This window comes from Eptatretus burgeri, chromosome 9, assembly GCF_056783735.1.
Source record: "Eptatretus burgeri isolate ZD-2024b chromosome 9, Ebu_testis_v1, whole genome shotgun sequence".
Taxonomy (NCBI): domain Eukaryota; kingdom Metazoa; phylum Chordata; class Myxini; order Myxiniformes; family Myxinidae; genus Eptatretus; species Eptatretus burgeri.
Genome location: NC_140969.1, coordinates 61,546,391 through 61,566,390, shown reverse-complemented (window position 1 = coordinate 61,566,390; position 20,000 = coordinate 61,546,391). Strand labels below are relative to the sequence as shown.

Here is a 20,000-nt window from a genome sequence, read left to right as displayed (position 1 = left end):
CGGGAAGGGAAGATGAAATTAAAGTGAATTTCCTTAAATTTTGTGATTTATTTTCAAAGTATGATGAAACTTTCAAGAAAACACAGGCTAACCCGAACTCGAACCACAACCATAACCTTTAATTTCAAAATGAAGTGCTACAGATATGTGCAGATTTCGTTCTCAAAGAAATTGTACAGGCAGTGAATAAGATCATGATTTTTGATATAATTGCAGATGAGGTCAGATCATTGAAAACAGAGAAGCTTTCAGTTTGTATCAGATATGCATAAAACCTTGAGATCAGAGAAATGTTCATGTGCTTTGTCAATTGCTAATCTTCCAAAAATGCTGAAGGCACTTCCACCGCCATAAAGAAAGCTTTGGAGACAAATGGATTGCAGAATGTGCTGATGGTTGGCCAATCTTATGATGATGCTGTGGTCAGGATAGTCTCTAGCTGGGCCAATATTCAAACCCAGGATACACAGCTTAGAGGCGAGTGTGCGTACCTCTATGTCATCCTGCCAGCCCATCTGCCAGGTTTCCTCATCATTATTCAGAAAAATTAAGGAAGGGGGTATCATCATCCAAATTCATAAAAATAATGAAGGAAGAGTGGGTATCCTCATCAATAATCAGAAAAATAAAAGAAGGGGGGGTATCATCATTCAGATTCAGAAAAATAAAGGAGAGAGCATCATCATCCAAATTCAGAAAATTAAGGAAAGTGGGGGGGGGGGTATCATCATCATCCAAAGATTGATAAAAAATAAAGGTGGTGGGGGTATCATCATTCAGATTCAGAAAAATAAAGGAGGGAGCATCATCATCCAAATTCAGAAAAATTAAGAATATAGGGGGTGTGGAGGGTATCATCATCCAAAGATTCAGAAAAATAAAAGGGGGGGGGTATCATCATGCAGAGTGAGATATAGGAAGGGGGCAGACGTATCATCATCCAGATTTGGAATAAAAACATGGGGGCAATACCCCTGGGCGCTCACCTGGTCGCGGCTGGAAAAGATAATCAAGTAACCACTGGTAGGAATGGATGACCCACAAAATATGTAATGGAAAAGAACGTAAGTAAATATGATTTTTTTTTTTTATTAATGCCTTGAACAATCATTGGTACATCAAGGGTGATGAAGGCTATGGTTAAGTTTCATCGAAATGATGTGTGTAATTTGGGAAAAGAAAGCAAATACACATTTTGAGGGGCAACCCCCTTTACACTTCCTGAGACCCTGATTTTTTTCTAATGACATGAACAAACTTTGGTACACCATGAGTGATGAAGTTTCTTGTTAAGTTTCATCAGAATTGTGTGTGTTGTTTCTGCGAAGAAAGCAAATATGTATTGGGAGGGGGGGTGGAGGGCAACCCCTTGTAAACTTCCTCCATAGACCCACTCAGACCCCGATTTTTTTGTTTTTTAATGCAGTTAACAAACTTTGGTACTCACGGGTGATGAAGGTTCTGGGAAAGTTTCATCAGAATTGCATCTGTAGTTTCTGAGAAGAAAGCAAATAACCATTTGGGGGGGCAAACCCTGTAGACCCCCTTTGGGCCCGATTTTTTTTCACACCATGAACAAAGTTTGGTACATGCATGGTGCTGAATGTTGTGGTAAAGTTTCATCAAAATTGTATGTGTGGTTTCAGTGAAGAAAGTTGAAAGTATTTGTGGACAGACGGATGATGTACCATCCCATAAGCTCCCCGGAACTCCGTTCCAGGTGAGCTAATAAAGGAGAGGTGGAGAGATATCATCTTGAAGGACATTACCATACAAATAAAACCACAAAGCTTTTCGTTGTGCTCTCATGAGGTGAAATTCACACAAAGTGAGTGAGTAAGGATGAAGAACAGTCTAATAGACACCGATCAACAGAGTCAATTCTGATTGGACGTTCTCGACTGATGCATCATCATCTCCCAACGAGTTGATCAAGTTGCAGTTCACGACGGAATTGGAACGTTCTGATTGCTTACCCTTTCTGGACGTCCTCATCGAGAGATCTGCATCTTCATTTACTGCGTTCATCTACAGAAAGCCCACTTTCACTGGCCAGTATACTCCATCCATCCATTGGGACCAGACTCTGCGCAGAGCGTTGGCGCTGCCGAAGCAGACTCCTTGGCTATGGGCCACAATCCTGGACGGGTCACCACTCCGACACAGGATACCAGCATGCTGGCACTCATTTTGCTGACCTCGGAAGGATGACAGGCAGAGTCAACCCCACCTGGTATTAATTCAACAGCTAAGGGGAATTTGATTGCCGGCATCCTCAGTGAGAATGGATATCCTGAGTATTTCATCAGGAGGTTTATGCACAAATTACTCACTGCTAAAGATGAACGGAAGATTGTTCCTGAAAAGTACCCGATCTACATCAAGATTCCTTGGAAAGGGAAAATGTCGTAAAGATATGAGGAACAAATCAAAATATTTGTCTCAAACACGTATCTGGCTGTTTGTCCAAGAGTGATTTTCACCTCTCGACGTCTGATTCCTGAAGTTAAGAAGGATGTCCTGCCTGCCTCAAAACTTAGCAATATTATTTATGAGTTCAAGTGTTGATGTGATGTAGGCAGAACTACCCAGACACTGACTGACAGAATCAAACAACACGTCCCTTTGTCTATCAGGAAAAACACAATTGGTACACAAATACAGCTGGTACGTACTTGTAGGAAGGTCCCGGCATCAATCCCAACATCGTGTACATCTGCTATTGGACAGCATTTGATTGGGAATGCAAACTGTGCTGAACATTATAATGTGGATGCATTCAAGATATTAAGTAGAGGATGAAGTATAACACATCTCCGAATACGAGAAGCGACATTTATCTATTCCACGGACCCCGTGTTATGTCGGCGAAAAGAGTTTGTCCACTCGCTTTGCTTATTTGTGGAAAGAAGAAGAGGAACATGAACTCATCTCACGATCACAGATGGTGATGAAGAAGATTCTATAACTGCCTCAGCGGCTCTGCCTCAGACTCTGCAACTTCCAATTGGAGAGTTGAGCACTGAACAGGCTCCTCCCACCCAGACCATCGGTTGGTGATGATGCGTCGGTGGAGAACGTCCAATCAGAATTGACTCTGTTGATCGGTGTCTATTAGACTGTTCTTCATCGTTACTCACTCACTTTGTGCGAATTTTACCTGAAGTGAGCACAACGAAAAGCTTTGTGATTTTCTTTTTATGGCAATGTCCTTCAAAATGTCTCTGTTTATGTCGATATTAAAGAGATATCATCATTCAGATTCAGATAAATAATGGGAGGGGTATCATCATTCAAAGATTCAGAATGACAAAAGCGGGGGAGGGTGGTATATGGGGGTATCATCAAAGATTCATAGAAATATACCCTATTTTATTTACGTGTTCGATGGAAAGATAAAGCTGAGCACAGAGACAAGTTAAACGGTCAAGCAGGATAGATAATAAGAGTAGATGTGAAAACATTCTAGGAACCTTAGGTAGGGTGAGATGATGACGTTTGTGAAGGCGATAATCATCATGACAAGTCTGAAGACGACGATGGTTCATGAGCGGTATTTGACGATGTAGATTGTTTCAGAAGTCAAGGATGAGACAATGTGATCATTTTTGACCAAGTTATAAAAATGATCAACATGATGTGGTACGAGTGACAGGTTATTAGCTGCAAAATGTCGAAAACCCGGTTTCGTTCAACAACTTTCAAAATTTGACCTTTGCATAAACTTTAAAGGTCACAAAACAATGTTGTGGACATTAAAATAAGGAAACAGGATACGTGCTATAGCTTATTGGAGTTAGTTCGTCGAAGAAGGTCGAAAACCCAGTTTGATTCCCACAACTTTGAAAATTTGACCTTTGTGAACTTTAAAGGTCAAAGGTCAAGGATGATGACCTTTGGTGTAAAACTTCCTCTGGAACATTCGAGGAACAATATAACGTCATAAAGGCTATATGGCATTTCGCATTCCTCGGATTATCCAGACTTTGATGAAATCAGCGTAAAAACAAACTTGAAGGGGGCGCCACAGGCAAGGTGTTCGAGATAGAGCAAAATGGTTTCAAGACTTCAGGTGAGGAATGACCTCAAGATTATGCATAAAAAATATTGTCATCCTAGCTCTCAAAGTTTTGGCGGTCGTATGATTTTTGTCAAAATTCGCAATTTTCTAAGTTTGTGACCTTGTGACCTTCACGTTGGGACGAAAATGAAAAATTTGAGCTCCGTGGGGCTATGCAGGTGCCATTGGACTAACCAAATACTGAAACCCCTGCCAGATTCGACAAACCCCCTCGGAGAAGATGCAAATTGAAATTGGCCACCCCCTAAAAACACATGTTTTTGGGGCATGGCTCCACCCATAATGGGCGCACCATGCCCATTCTCAGGAAAACACAACTAGATCATGATATAAACCTCCCACCCAAATTTTTATCAGGATCGGATCAAAACCCATGTAGCTATGCTCGGGAAAGACAGACAGACAGACAGACAGACACACACACCAATAACGAATATAGTGGTCACTTACTTTTTCATGAACCAATAACCGTTTAACTGAGGACCTAATAAAATTCATATATTTGTGGGTCTTCATAAATGTAAAATCACCAACCAGATCTGAATGCTTCAAGTTTGTTAATTTGAAAAGTGTTGCTTTAAATGAACAAATTGCACATTGGTCAGTAAAGATCCAGATTTTTTTTGCAATTCTCTTGCCCATTGAGAGGCAATTCCACACCCCTTTTGGGTCCTGTGCAGAGACACTAAATTTACGGCTCAGCTAAAGGCCCGGTCACACCTTGACGTTTTAGCCAGCGATGGCAACGTATTAAAATGTATCTAAAACGCTGGCTTACGTTGAACTTTTGATGTTTTTTTTTAAAGATTCGGACGTATTCATAGCGACTTGGTCTTATGTATAACGCATTGGTAACGGACACAGAACGTTTCGTTGTGTTATAGATAACTTATACCAACGAATGCTGAACCTGTTGTCGGCCTACACAACCGATGCCCAACGATAGTCTAACTTAGGCATAGCGCGTTGCACGCAACGCCGACGATGTCGTGACGTAGCCTATTAAAAGGCTGACGCACAACGATTCGAATCATAACTGCTGTAGAAATGGAAGTGACAACATCGCGGTCACACCTTGGCGATCTTGCCAGCGTATGCCGACCTAAGAAAAATGTGTCTAAAACGTTGGGGCACGTCAAATACGGTATGAGTAAGTTTGGTATATGTGAGTACAATGCTAAAGTATGCTATCATACGTCGTAGTAAGTAGAGTACGTCAAGAAATTTTAAACATGTTCAAAATTTTCAGACGTACTCGGCGTATGACACACGTTCCGCATGCAATGGGGATACGTTTTACACAAGATATGTGGACGCTTACACACGTCCACAAAGGCTACTTATAAGCTACTCATAAGTCGAAACACGTCGCGGTAATGTCTTTTTTACGCGAAACTTATTTCTAACTTATGTTTGACGTGCTTTGAACCAATTCTGTACGTAGCCCCAACACACATCGACGTATGTAGACGTATTCCAATGACGTCTTCCGGTCGACAAAAAATAAATGAACGTGTTTCTAACTTACAACTGCCATATAAAGACGTGTTCCCAGCGGTTTTGGGAATTGGTATATAAAAATGCTGCTCATAAAAGGGGAACCCAACAGTGTTTTCGAGTCCTTTTTGAGTCGATGTCCATGTCAGCAGTAACAGTAACAGTATCAGTATTAGTATTAGTATTAGTAGTAGTTTGTTCATGTTGGCTGTAGTAGGTGAGTGTGAGGGGGAGGGTGTGGGTTATGATGGATTGTCCTTGCGTTTAACGATTTAAATGATAAACTCAACGATTTAAATGGCTGCATCTCCACTATTGAAAGTAGACGCTTGCGCTCAACAATTGGATTTTTTTTTACACTCAACGACTTTTAAACGGTACCACTCTGCTATTTTCATTGTTTACAATGAACGATTTAAATTGCTGTCACTCGCCTTTGTTTTTTGACGCTGGCGCTCGGAAATTTTAATCATTTCTTCTGAACGTGTTAAAACGCTCAAACTCGACTATTTTAAATAGACGCTGCCGATGGACAATTGGAATCATAGCCAAGCTAGACATCGAAGTGTGAACATCCTCGTCATGCCGAAGAAAAGTTTGAAGAATGCTGCAAATAAGTGTCCTGGCCGTGGCCGTGGACGCTGACGCAAGGACGATCCATTATACCGACGTCTTTCAGCCGATGAGTAACTTAAAAGTAACATCTGTCGACGTGTGGCAACGATCGCGTAACGTGCCAACAACACGTTAATCATAGGTTAGAAATAAGTTTCGGGTACGCTAAACATTACCTCGGCGTGTCTCAACTTATGATTAACTTACAAGTAGCATGTGTTGACGTCTGTCAACGATCGCAGACCGTGCATACAACTTGTGGCCAGCGTAGCGGAACGTGTGAGTCATACGCCGGCATAAGTCGTGAAATTTCAAGCATTAAAAAATTTGAGGACAACCAAAAAGTACAACGTTTAAAGCCAACGTACAACGACGTATGGCAGTGTTTTGCAGCGTGCTCTCAATGTTATCAAAACTTACCCATAACGTATTCAACGTGTGCCAGCGTTTTAGAAAAAAAAATTCAAAAATCGGCATACGTTGGCAAAAACGTCAAGGTGTGACCGGGCCTTAACATGTCGCAATTAAACTCGTGAACTGGTGTGGTCAGAGCCTCCGCTAGGTATGTGGGTGGGCCCCTGCAAAACCTCACCTGGGGGACCCTTTCTATCGGAGGGCCTATAATATGATGGCATCTATGATTCATGCCTCAGAAGAGGTAGGGAAATACACGACGGTCAAAGGTTTTATAACACCCCCATTTTTCAGCTTTTACTGAAATTTAAGCAGTTCAAGTCCAGTGAAAAACCTGAAATGGTAAAAAGCGAAGCGGTAAACTGCCAGAGGTTAAAAAAAAAAACAGCTTAGGATACCAAAAACTGAAAAATAATGTAAATTTCAGAGTTGTTAAAAAAGGCCTTTTTCAGGCAACGAGTAATGGGTCAGCAACTGCAGCTGTTCTGCAGCAATGGCAGTAAATTAAGCCTTGAAAGTTAATGCAAACAATTCCTACAGGTGTCCCAACTTTTGTTGATTTGTTACAAACTCTCTGTCTCTATGAAAGCAGTGTTGGAACAGACTGTGTTGCTACACCCTCTGAAGCATTATTTGGACAATACTGCACTGCAGGAAGTAGTATATTGCTATCATAATGGTGAGAAAAAGAGAATTGACAAAGGAAGACAGACAGACCATTATAACCCTTAAAAATGTAGGTTTTTCCTTTAGAGAAATTGTAAAGTAAGCCAAGGTGTCAGTGAGTTCAGTTTCCTACACCATCAAAAGGTACTTGGAAACTGGAGGAAACTCTGACAGGAAGAGGTCTGGCAGACCCAAAGCCACAGCACAATCAGAAGACAAGTTTCTGAGAGTCAACAGCTTGTGTGATAGGCGGCTCACAGGACAGCAGCTTCAAGCACAGCTTAACGCTGGTCGAAGTAAGGAAGTCTCAGTTTCAACTGTGAAGAGAAGACTTTGAGCTGCAGGTTTGACAGGTCGAATGGCAGTAAAAAAAGCCATTGCTAAGATGGCAAACGAAGAAAAAGAGACTTACCTGAACCATGAAGCACCGCCAGTGGACAACGGAAAACTGGAAGAAGGTCTTATGGACCGATGAATGAAAATTTGAAATCTTCGGTTCATCACGCAGGGATTTTGTACACCGTCGAGTTGGAGAAAGGATGGTTCCTCAGTGTGTGACACCAACTGACAATATGGAGGACGAAGCATAATGATCTGGGACTCTTTTGCTGGATCCAGAGTCGGCGACTTGCACAGAGTGACTTGCACCCTGAACCAAAAGGGTTTCCACAGCATTTTGCAGTGCCATGCAATACCCTCTGGTCCACGCCAAGTTGGTCAAGGGTTCATCCTACAGCAAGATAACGATCCAAAACATACCTCCAGGCTCTGTCAGAACTACCTTAGAAAAAAAAAACAAGATGGTAGACTTAAAATCATGGAATGGCCAGCACAGTCTCCAGACTTAAACCCCATTGAGCTGGTTTGGGATGAACTGGACAGAACGGTGAAAACAAAACAACCTACAAGTGCAACACATTTGTGGGAACTTCTGCAACAGTGTTGGGAAGAACTTTCCGAACAATATTTGATTTCCATTGTCGAGAGAATGCCACGAGTATGTTCGGCTGTTATATCTGCTAAAGGTGGCTACGTTGATGAGTCAAAAATTTCGATTAAATTTTGTTCAACAAAACGAATCCATGTTTTATTTTTTTTTTATCTGCAACTGTTTATTTGTTCTCTGCTTTAATTTCAGAGTACATACAATGAAACATTAAACTGCTTAAATTTCAGTAAAAACTGGAAAAATGTGGGTGTTCTAAAACTCTAGACCGTGAGTGTATGAGAATGACCAGCTCTCTTGTCTGTCTCTGTGTGTGTCCATCTTTCCTCACCATCATAGGTATAGGTTGGTGATAGCTGGACCGATTGTTACCAAACTTTGTATGAGAGTAGCATGATATATAATCGTTTTTGGCCTTATCTCTCAATGGTGAAGAAACACTTTGAATATTAAATAATTCTCGTATCCAAATCCAGATTCAAATCTTCACCTAAATCAAATCAATTCGGCATGGTCACACACCCAACCTGTCCACCAAGTTACATCCAAATCCGTCCACAACTTTTTGAGATATCGTGATATCTGTCTATAATTCCAGCAGTGTGTGTGTGTGTGTGTGTGTGTGTGTGTGTGTGTGTGTGTGTGTGTGTGTGTGTGTGTGTGTGTGTGTGTGTGTGTGTGTGTGTGTGTGTGTGTGTGTGTGTGTGCGACCGCCGTTTCTCGACGACCTCCGGTCCGATCTGACTGAAACTTGCCAGGAATATTGCCGGGGACCCGTGGATGTGCCTTTTCAAGGTTTTATATTAATTGGACAAGTGCTTCCCAAGTTATGGCCATTTATTTACCAAACCAATGACAGGACACGGTGTTATGACATCACGATTGACGTCACAATTCTTCATCTTTTATTTTTTTCTTAAATTTTTTTTTTTTGGTACGTACATGCACGCACATACGGCCACACACTAGTATATTAGATTAGCCCTATCTCTCAATGGTGAAGAATCACTTTTAAAATTTATCTTCGTCAGATCCGAATCCGGATCTTCACCAAAATCTAATCAGTTCTGCAGTAACTCCACAGTAACTCCGTGTCACACACCCAAATTCTGCAGTAACTCTGTCACACACCCAGCCTTTCCACAAAATTCATCCGGATCCATCCATAACTTTTTGAGATATCCTGCACACAAACAAACAAACAAACAAACAAGAAGAAGATGTTGTGCAGAGCATGACACTTGCAAAATCCATAAAACAAATTTGACCTCAAAAATAATTGGTGGTTGAGTTCAATGACCAAATATGCAACTCCTTTAAATTTCAAGTGAATCGGCTGAAAATTGAGGTTTTTAGAAATACCACCTTAGTTGTTGACCTTGGGCCTATGTTGACCTTTTGGTCCAAGTGGACCTCAAAAATAATTAGCTGGTTGAATTCAGTGACCTGATATATAAATACTCTTCAAATTTCAAGTCAATCGGATGAAAATTGAGGATTTTAGAAATCTCATCTTCGTTGTTGACCTTTGCTCTACGTTGACATTTTGAACTTTTGACCTCAAAAACAACAGGCTTCTTCCTTTTGAGACACTCTACCATTTGGTGAAGTTTCGTGAAGTTCGGTTTAAAATTGTGACCTGCAGGTGACAAACACACAAACAGACAGACAGACAGAATAACAAAATCGACCAATCAATATACTTGAAAAATCTTTGATTTTGCAAGTAACAAACAAACAGACAGAAAGGGGTAAAAAAAAATAACCTCCTTCACCTTCGGTGGCAGAGATAAATATCGGATCCAGATTCGGATCTTCACCAAAATTGAAACGATTCTTCCATGTCACACACCGAACGTGTCCACCATGTTTCGTCCGGAAAAATCCACAACTTTTTGAGATATCATGCAAAATATAATTTTTAGCCAGATCTCTCAATGGTGAAGAATCACTTTAAAATTTCAAGTAGTCGGATCCGGATACGGATATTCATCAAAATCTAATCAATTCGGCCTTGTCACACGCCCAACCTATCCACAAAATTTCATCCGGATTCGTCTACACCCTTTTTGAGATATCCTATACACAAACAAACAAACAGATAGAAAGGATGTGAAAACATCACCTCCTTCACCTTCAATGGCAGAGGGAACAAAGAAACCCACAAACAAACAAACAAACCCACAAACAAACAAACAAACCCACAAACAAACACCCAAGCACCGGCCCATGAATTATAATCAGGATAATTATATTAAGAAATTTATGAAACCTCCCACCACCTTCGAATGGATACAACAACAATAACAACCTCCACGACGAAAACAAAATTGTGCTATGAAAGGTCCGTTTCTCATGTATTTTTCATCCTTTTTGAGATTTACAGATAGATGTGCAAAATGTTTGTGAAGTGCAACATAAAGTCTCTTCATTTGTTCCCATCAGTGAAGCGATTGTTGGCAGCCGGTGGGAATGCAAGGCTTATAATAATGGAAATATCTACGTTGCAAAACTGGACTTTCAAGATGCTTTTGAAGATGCAAGCTGATGTGGAAAGCCCCTCTTTGTGGGTGGGCCCTGCAGCTGAGGGCTCCGCGGGTGCCTATCGGAAGCCCTGGGTGTGATTCAAGTGGGAGGAGGATACCATCCGTTTGGGGCAGGGTCTCAGCCAACGAGGTCTTTAAAGCTCGTACGAGGCAAATTCGAAGCACGAAGCCTGAAAGATCAGTTGTGTCCTTGTGTCGCTCATGCACTACTTCAAGCTGTCTTTCAAGTGCTTCGTTGACTGTTTCTGACTCTCCATGAATATCGTCATGAAGAATTTTAAGTGTGAGCAATGCGGGAAGTCCGAAGCGGTCTCTTGCTGTGCCCATGTGGACGACAAGCTGCCCATGTCGGGTCATTGCTCTCAGAGATTCCCACTCGAGTGGGCCGAAGAGAAGGACCAACAGGCCCCAGAGAGGGAGACCTGGAACCGTCAGCTGGACTTCATCATGTGTTGTGTGGGCTTTGCTGTGGGTCTCGGCAACGTGTGGCGCTTTCCTTACCTGTGCTACAAAAACGGAGGAGGTATGAGATTCGTGCTTGAAACTTCAATTTTTTTACACTTAACTTTAGTTTTTTTTTACTCATCATTAACTTGCAACAATTTAAAAGTGAGAACCACCAGAGCTGGACTTTGCACCAAAATGAGGTACGTCGACAAAATTGCGTTCATGGGGGTCGAATTGAAGGCTTGGCATTCAATCCATCAAATTGACTTTTTCTTGGCTCGAGAGAAAAATCTAAATCGATACATCACGCAATATCATGGTAAGGTCTATCAATATCCTGCACTGGTAATACTGATTGTGAAATACTAGGTATCGTAACCAAATGAAGGATTGCAAGAACGAAGGATTTAATTTAATATCACATGATACATACGAGCGAGTGCACTGTATACCACTCCAGGTAACCTTTAAGACATGTGTTCACAAAGTTTCCACTGATATCTTTTCAAACTGGTTTTGAACTCTCAAACAATGTGTGCACTCTGTCATGAGCATGCTCAAAGTGCCAAGTCCACAGATCTCTAACTTGGCTCGTTCGTCCAGCTGGGTTGCAAAGAAACAATGGAACCCTGTAAGGAGCTTGCCTTGTCAAACGGTCATTATATAATTGCCCTCAATGGAGCAGATATGTTCGAGTGAGGTATTATTGATATAATTAATTCCATCAATAGTTTGTTTATTTTCTTTGAGCATTTGTGCTTTGTTAAAAGGGATAATCCTTTGGAACCTATTTAAAAACTAGAAGGGCACTCGGTAGAGCAGATACCTCCATCCCGTCATGTCTGATCCACGGGAACATATCTGGCCCAATACATTTTTGAGATATCGTGATATATATATATATCGTTTTTGGGCCCTATCTCTCAATGGTGAAGAATCACTAAAAAAAATTCCAGTATTCAGATACGGATCTGGATCTTCATCACAATCTAATCAATTCATCGTGGTCACACACCCAAATTGTCCACCAAGTTTTGTCCGAATCCGTCCACAACTTTTTGAGATACCGTGCTATATATTAGTTTAGCCATATCTCTCAATGGTGAAGAATCAGTTAAAAAATTATCAGATCCGGATCTTCACCAATATCTAATCAGTTCATCCCTGTCACACACCGACACCAAATTTCATCTGGATCCATCCACAACTTTTCCTGTACACAGACAAACAGACAGAAAGGGGTGAAAACATAACCTCCTTCACCTTCGGTGGCAGAGGCAAAAACATAGGGGCAATATCCCTAGATGCTCACCTGGTAGCAACTAGGTAAGATAACCAGGGAACCACTTGTAAACATGGATGACCCACAAAATATGTAATGGAGAAGAAAGTAAATACCGATGGATGTTTTTTTTATGCCATAAACAAACCTTGATACATCACGGGTGATAAACGTTGGGATCAAGTATCATCGAAATTGTGGGTGCAGTTTCAGAGAAGAAAACAAACATATTTTGGGGCCAAACTGGGTGCCATTACTCGACATTCTTTGTGTGGTTGAAGCCCCTGACATAAAATCTGGTGGACGTCAGTACCAACGGTCACAGCATGACTTTAAGCATGTTCAAGACCTGTTTTCTAAGATGTAAAATTCTGTCCCTCTGAGTGCGAGATAATCATGATAATGAATGTCATAAAAGATGAAAGGTCATTAAAGAGTTTTCTAAGGTATAAAAATTACTAATATTCATTGTCTCTGTATATCTGTAAATAAAAAAGCTGCTACTCAACTTATCAAATTTATTCTAATTTCTAATTTGCAATCACTTACGAAAGTAATAATTAACATGTATTTATGAATAAATAACATCCTTATCACTAATTTCTAATAAGAAGCATAATTTAGCCTCATGCGCACCCCTGCAAGTTCGCCTTGTTTTGTACCAAGTGGGCCAAATTGCCATATTTGGCTTCCTAAAACTAGGAGTATGTGCTTTCTAGAGACATTCTGATGCCACAATCTGAAATTTTGTATACGAGTTTAAAAAATTCTGCAGTAACCCTTTCCTGGATAGTTCCATTTAAGATTTATAAACTTCTGAATATTAAAAAAGTGAATAATTATTTTAAAAAACGTGCATGTAAATAAAAATTTATTTTAATATGAAGCCATGGGCGTTAGATAAAATTATTCGGTCAGTAGACACATCTTATATGAGGCAATCTTTAGAAAAAAAAAATGAAGATCCTAAACCCCTAGCCACATGGTCAAACCAGGGGACAAAATTGGTCCATTTTAGAGCCCTCGGAGGCAAGGGCTTATGGTAAAACTTTTATAATTCATCACCTAACTGTATTATCCCAGCAAAAATGTATCTATGGATAGATAATGACCCTATAATCACTGTGTTATGAGGAAAAAATTCTAAGTTGTTCCATATTTTCAGGAGGGCTCCTATAGTTTCACCTTATTTTAGGTCGTTTTGGCCAAAAAGCCATTTTTAGCTTCCTATAGAGTGAGAAATATGCATCCTAGAGGCTATCCGATGGCATAATTGAAACATTTGGATGCCAATTGGTAAATATTTTAAATATTAGCTTTCTAGAGGAGTCCATTATAAAATTATAAGCCACTGAAGTTGGAAAAAAATGCGTTTTTCACATTTGGCATTTTTAGGGCCAAATTTCAAAGGTCTCCAGAGATAGATATTTCTTTTAAACTATGAGGAATTGAAAGCTAATATTTTGCATGGTGGGTAGAGCCATATAGATCTACATTTAAGAATTGTTCAGCAAAATCTGACGAGGTGAGTTGGCACGGAATGACCCACGTGTAAGCCGTGGTTCACCTAAGAGCTGCTTTCCAGGCGGCACGATCCCTTGCTAGCCCTCTTGTTTGACCTTTAACTCGAAGATCATCTTTCAGCAACACATCCCATGTTTTCCTCAGACGGCCTCTAACTCTCCTTCCATTCATATTCATATTTATACACCTCTTCACACAACTACTCGCCCACGTCCTTTCCACGTGTCCGAACCATCTCAACCTACCCCTCTGCATAACCTCACTAATGCTTTCTCGACTTAACCTATCTCTTAATTCCACATTTGGTTTCCTATCTTTCAGTGTCACATCACACATCCACCTCACCATTCTAATTTTCTTTCGATCACACCTCTGTTCATCCTCCTTTTTGATCACCCATGTTTCGCTGCCATACAACATCATGCTTCGAACGCAAGCTGCATAAAGTTTTCCCTTTAATCGGAGAGAGGTCCCCCTTGATGTCAATAGGGGTAACAACTCCCTAAACTTCCTCCAGCCACTTCTAATTCTTGCATTCACTGCTGCCTCCACACCACCACCTGCACTAATCATATCACCAAGGTCACTGAACTTATCGACACATTCCAGATATTATATCCCCATAAATTACTCTTTCCACTCTAATTGGAGTCACTTGTTTGCCTGCGCAACTTGCACAACACGAGTCCTCATTTTGCAAACCTCTGAAAGATGACAGGCTTAATCAACCCTTCCTGTTTTTAATTCAACAGCCCAACAGAAGCTTTAACTCCAAGACCCTAGGATCTTAAGCCAAGCCCCTTAACCATGAAGCCAACACCAGGCTTACACAATGCTTGATCCAGTAGAACATATGACGCCCAGAAAATTTTTGAGATTCATTGCTTCATATCGTTTTTAGCCCCACCTCTCAATGGTCAACAATCACTTCAAAACCTAGAAGGGCACTCGGTAGAGCGCATATCTCCGTCACTCAATGCCCGATCCATAAGAACATATCCGGCCCAATGCATTTTTCAAATATCATGCTATATATAATTTTTGGTGCTATCTCTCAATGGTGAAGAATCACTTGAAAAATTAAATAACTCTCGTATCCGTATCCGTATCCGGATTCGGATCTTCACCAAAATTGAATAAATTGTACGGTGTCACACACCCAATGTGTCCACCAAGTTTCATCCGAATCCGTGCACAACTTTTTGGGAGATCATGCTTTCTATCATTTTTGGCCCCATCTCTCAATGGTGAAGAATCATTTTAAAAATTCTAGAAGCCGGATCCGGAACTGGATGTTCACCAAAACCGAATCATTTCGTCCTTTTCACACACCCAACCCGTCCACAAAATTCCATCCGAATCCATCAACAACTTTTTGAGATATCCTGCACACAAACAGGCAAGCAAAGACAAAACTAGAAGGGCACTCGGTAGAGCGAATACCCTCCGCCACGTAATGCCTGATCCACGAGAACATATCGGAGCCCAATACATTTTTGAAATATCATGCTATATAGTACTGTATCGTTTTTGGCCCTATCTCTCAATGGTGAAGAATCACTTGAAAATTAAATAACTCTCGTATGCAGATCTGGATTTTGATCTTCACCAAAATCGAATCAATTCCTCTGTATGACACATCCAACTTGTCCATCAAGTTTTTCGTCCAAATCCGTCCACAACTATTGTGGATATTGTGCTGTATATCGGTTAAGCTCTATCTCTCGATGGTGAAGAATCACTTAAAAATAATTATCAGATCCGGATCTAGATCCGGATCTTCACCAAAATCTAATCGTTTTGTCCTTGTCACACACCCAACCTGCCCACACAATTTCATCCGGATCCATCCGCAACTTTTTGAGATATCCTGTACATAAACATAACCTCCTTCACCTTCGGTGGCAGAGGTAAAAACAGGCAGACAGGGATGAAAACATAACCCCCTTCCACCTTCCGTGGTGGAGGTATTAATGGTGAGACCTACAGCTTGGCAAGATATGTTAAAGAAACTTGTTTTACAAATCAAACTTGAATATACAACAACGACGTCATTATTTCCGCCAGATTCAGGAGCATAATAGTTATAGCATCCGCGCTGAGTCTGTGGGAGGTTGACCGTTTGAATTCGACCCCAGCAGAGTCAAACCAAAGACTTTAATAAACCAATGTCACCCGCAGGGTGACCCGTATCTTGCCAAAAGGTGACCACGTGTGACTTCTTTAAGGTCACACTGAGGTGAACAGAGCTGCTATCCACCAGGAGCAACTCCTTGAGGAATATCTGCCTACGAGAGATTCCGATGAGAATCGTTCTACAGAGTAACCATGAAAAATATGCGTTTGCCTCATAACGTCACCAAATGACGTCATAATGTCTCAAGCTTGACATATCTAGAAAGCACTCATCAAGGTGTTCAATTTGAGGTACTACACGATATGGTTCCTAAAACTTGAAAATTTGACCTTGGGGTCAAATATGTTTGACCTGAGGCGCTAACCATGAAGGTCAAGGCCAATCGCCAACAAAAATTAATCAGCTGAGCGCCAGACCATGAACTATATTCCCATGAAGTTTGAAGACGATCCGATCAAAATTACTCAAAAAATAAGGGTTTCGTCGACTCCCCCTGATTTGCGACAAAGTGACCTTGACCTTTGACCTTGACATTCAAAATTTTGTGCACTGAAAGGGACCTCTATCTGCCTCTGATATGCGAAGTTACAAAAATTTCCGATGATAACTGTGCTCTGCAGAATTTTTTATACGTGATTACAGACAAAAAAAAAAAAAAAACATACAAGCTGACTGACATATCTTGCAAAAACTTCGTTTTGGCAAGATAAAAATGGTCTGTGTTGATTCGTTGCTTGATGCTGAGCATTTAAAAAGGATAGAGCATGGACAAATAGCCATAGGTTGGCAACCATCGTGCAGGCCTGATGGGCCCAATGGCCTCCTCCTGCATTGAAGCTCCTTGCAAGAGAACTCGTATTGTTGTTTCACTTGCATATATCATTTAATATGTTAGAATGGTGGTTTTGGCCATTTGCCATCCAAATAAAGTACTGTAGGCGGTTTTACTGTGCCCGTATTTTTGCAATTAGCTAAGTCTTAGGGAGGAACTTTTCAGAAACTACTTGCAGGATAACACGTCGCTCAACATTCTTGTACATTTCCATGAATTTCAACTTACTGCAGAGTGTTGCATTCCAGAAAATATTAAGTCTCAATTTGTCGCCGCATAATAATCATCACAATAACCCACTATCTATGTTCGTAGTCACCCACTGGAAGACGTTCAGTCTCTTGAACTTCTTCATCGCACCATCATCCATCACCTCCCTTGGGCTGACCACATAGCCAATCCAGAGGTGGATTAAGATTTTGTTGGTGGCCCCAGGTACAAAAAAATATTTCAGCCCAAAAAGGCTCAAAAAGAGGACTCTGTGTTATTTACAGTATTCTTTCAAAAAAAAAGAGCGATGAAAAGAGGGGAGAGCAGTCAAATTTCCTTCAAGCTGTGGATAAAGGCCTTATAAGTTGATAAAAGTTCAGAGGTGCCAAACTGCGATGAAATGCAATGCTATAAAAAACCTCACTTGACCCCTCTTTACTGTTTGGCTGACTTACTAAATGATAACATCAGACAAAGGCAAGTAACAAAGATTTCAGTCTTTGGCCAAATATTGCTTCACCATCTGGCATTCAACAATGACAACTTACCATGAAATCCAACTGAACCACCAATAGCATACAGGACAACATGGGAAAACATGTAATAACACAACTTCTGAGTGTATATGATGTTATTGTGACGTCATTATTGGAATTAATGAACCAAATTGCAGTTGTGTTGACTTATTATACAAATACAAAGTTCAGTAAATTTTAGTGGACACAGCCAAAGGATAATGAAAATTTAAAAATATCAATTGACCCCCAACCCCCACTTCCAATTCTTTCTTTTTTTCCACTACAAATTGGATAGTTTTAAACAAGTGCCAGTTCCTACCTTAGGCACCATGGTAGAAGGTGATACCCAATTTATATATTACCAAGAAATGATTCTTTTTCAGAAATAAAAGTCAAAACAAATCGTGGAAGAGACAAAGGTGAAGGGGAGGATTGGGAAGGGGGGGGGGAGTGTATATGGAAAATATTAATATGTCCACATTTCTGAAATCGAGACCAGGATGATTACAAATCCAGAGAAAATATTGAGTGGTTTGCCAATGCTCTTCTTGGCAGTAGTCAAAAGCATTCATTTCAAATTTTCTCAGGACAGCATCACACGATGTGTTACTCTATTTGAAAGGTACATTGGAACCTTCAATGTCCTTAAGTGAATTATAGCAGATAGGATAGCCAGCTTAAAAGACCCTTCAAATGGCATACTCATTGATATAACAGCCTGCCAGCAAAGTTCCAGTGGCTTGGGAATCCAACCCAGACCAGAGAAAGCTCAAAGGTAAGTACGCTATACCTCCGCACCATCCTATCGGACCGATGAAAACGACCGGTAAACACTCGGGACGCTCTGATTTGCTTTCACAAGTCTTCCACAATTTTTTGCACGTGCGTCCCAGAAATGAACACAACTGTCGTTTGCAGTTTGCAGGCAGCTGTCGTTTGCAAGTAGCTATATACAGTTAGGTGCAGAACACGCTCTAAAATAGATACACACGGATGCTCTATTTTTACTGTGTGGTTTACACATGTGTTGCGGATTTAATGTCTTCGAAAGTTTTGCTATGTCCTGAATTTGGGCACAATACCTTGTTGGGGGATCACGAAAGCAGACTTGTCTCTGGCAATGAGCTCTGGTGTGTGGTCGTTTTGTAGCTTAACCAAGTCATGAGGTATATCTGTAACGTGGCACATATGTAACACATGAATATTCTATCCCTTGACATACTTTAGTGCATTCGTATTCACAAGGCGAATCAATAGAGAGGTAGGCTGGGTGAACATGATTCACTACATTCCTAAAACGCGACTCTCATATGATTGCATAGTGCGTGCTGTTCGAGCTAGGAGTTTCCATTTATAAGTGTTCTGTTAAGTGTACTAGCTCTTCCAGGAGCCTCAACTCTCTACAAAAAAGGCAACGCCTTCAATCGATACATACCATACATTCAATCATTTACGTAATCACAGTTAATCTGTGTATCATGCAGACAAAGCCTGGGGGAAAGCCAGGGGTTTCACATAAACACTGGGGTAAAAGGGGAATGTTATTGGAGTTTAGACAGCAATGCTAATGCAGGAGAAACTGTATTTGTGGAGCATTATTAAAGAACCCATCCATTAATACCCCCCCACCCCCCACCCCCACTTATATGATGTCTTTTTACTATGACGAATTAGTCATTAGAATTAGTGAATTTTACTATGACGTGTAGTAATACCCCTCCCACTGGGAGTGGAGCATATAGAGGGAATTAGTGTTTTTATCCGAGCCTGAACTTCCCAGAGCTATGAGTATACAGTGCTTAAACTTTTCATTTATCCACTGTGGATGGGAAAATGTGTTTGAACGCATTGCTGGAGGCCACGGGTCAGGCCATGTACATGGCAGGAATGGAATTGTAGGTGGACTTGCAATGTATATGCATCATGTAGAAGCGTATGCAACTTGTATATGGTCGCATATGAGTATTGTTATATGGCCTGCGAGGCTTCCAGGGACTTATGAGTGCTTTTAGGGAGTTACAGAAATGATGTACAAAATGGGTACATATGGGGAGGCTGTTTGGGGTATAAGTAGGGGCCGAGGTCATAACCAAGGTGTACTACTTGGTCATGTTCACTGACCCCACTCCCATCAGGCATGATAAGATACACATTCACATGGAGAGAATTTGGGTCTTCCCAAATCCTGAACTCTCGGGATTACGATTCTTTTAAATCACCTAAAATCTTCCTGGGAACCCCATGAATATACAACCACCATTCTTCAACTCATCCTGTCCAGCAGT

At 40.9% G+C, this 20,000-nt stretch overlaps 1 protein-coding gene across 6 annotated transcripts in view; it reads left to right on the top strand.

Moving 5' to 3' along the window:
- The first annotated feature begins 10,877 nt into the window (after window positions 1-10,877).
- LOC147020195 (sodium- and chloride-dependent creatine transporter 1-like) overlaps window positions 10,878-20,000 on the top strand; it is a 119,131-nt gene continuing 110,008 nt past the window's right edge. For 2 of the 6 annotated variants that reach the window (XM_085895325.1, XM_085895323.1), the window contains exon 1: window positions 10,878-11,288. In XM_085895325.1, the coding sequence (XP_085751451.1) occupies window positions 11,021-11,288 (268 nt within the window). In that variant the 5' untranslated portion in view covers window positions 10,878-11,020. Of the gene's footprint in view, window positions 11,289-18,186; window positions 18,491-20,000 lie in introns of those variants that run through there. The other 4 variants (XM_085895320.1, XM_085895319.1, XM_085895318.1 and 1 more) reach the window with 3 other exon arrangements.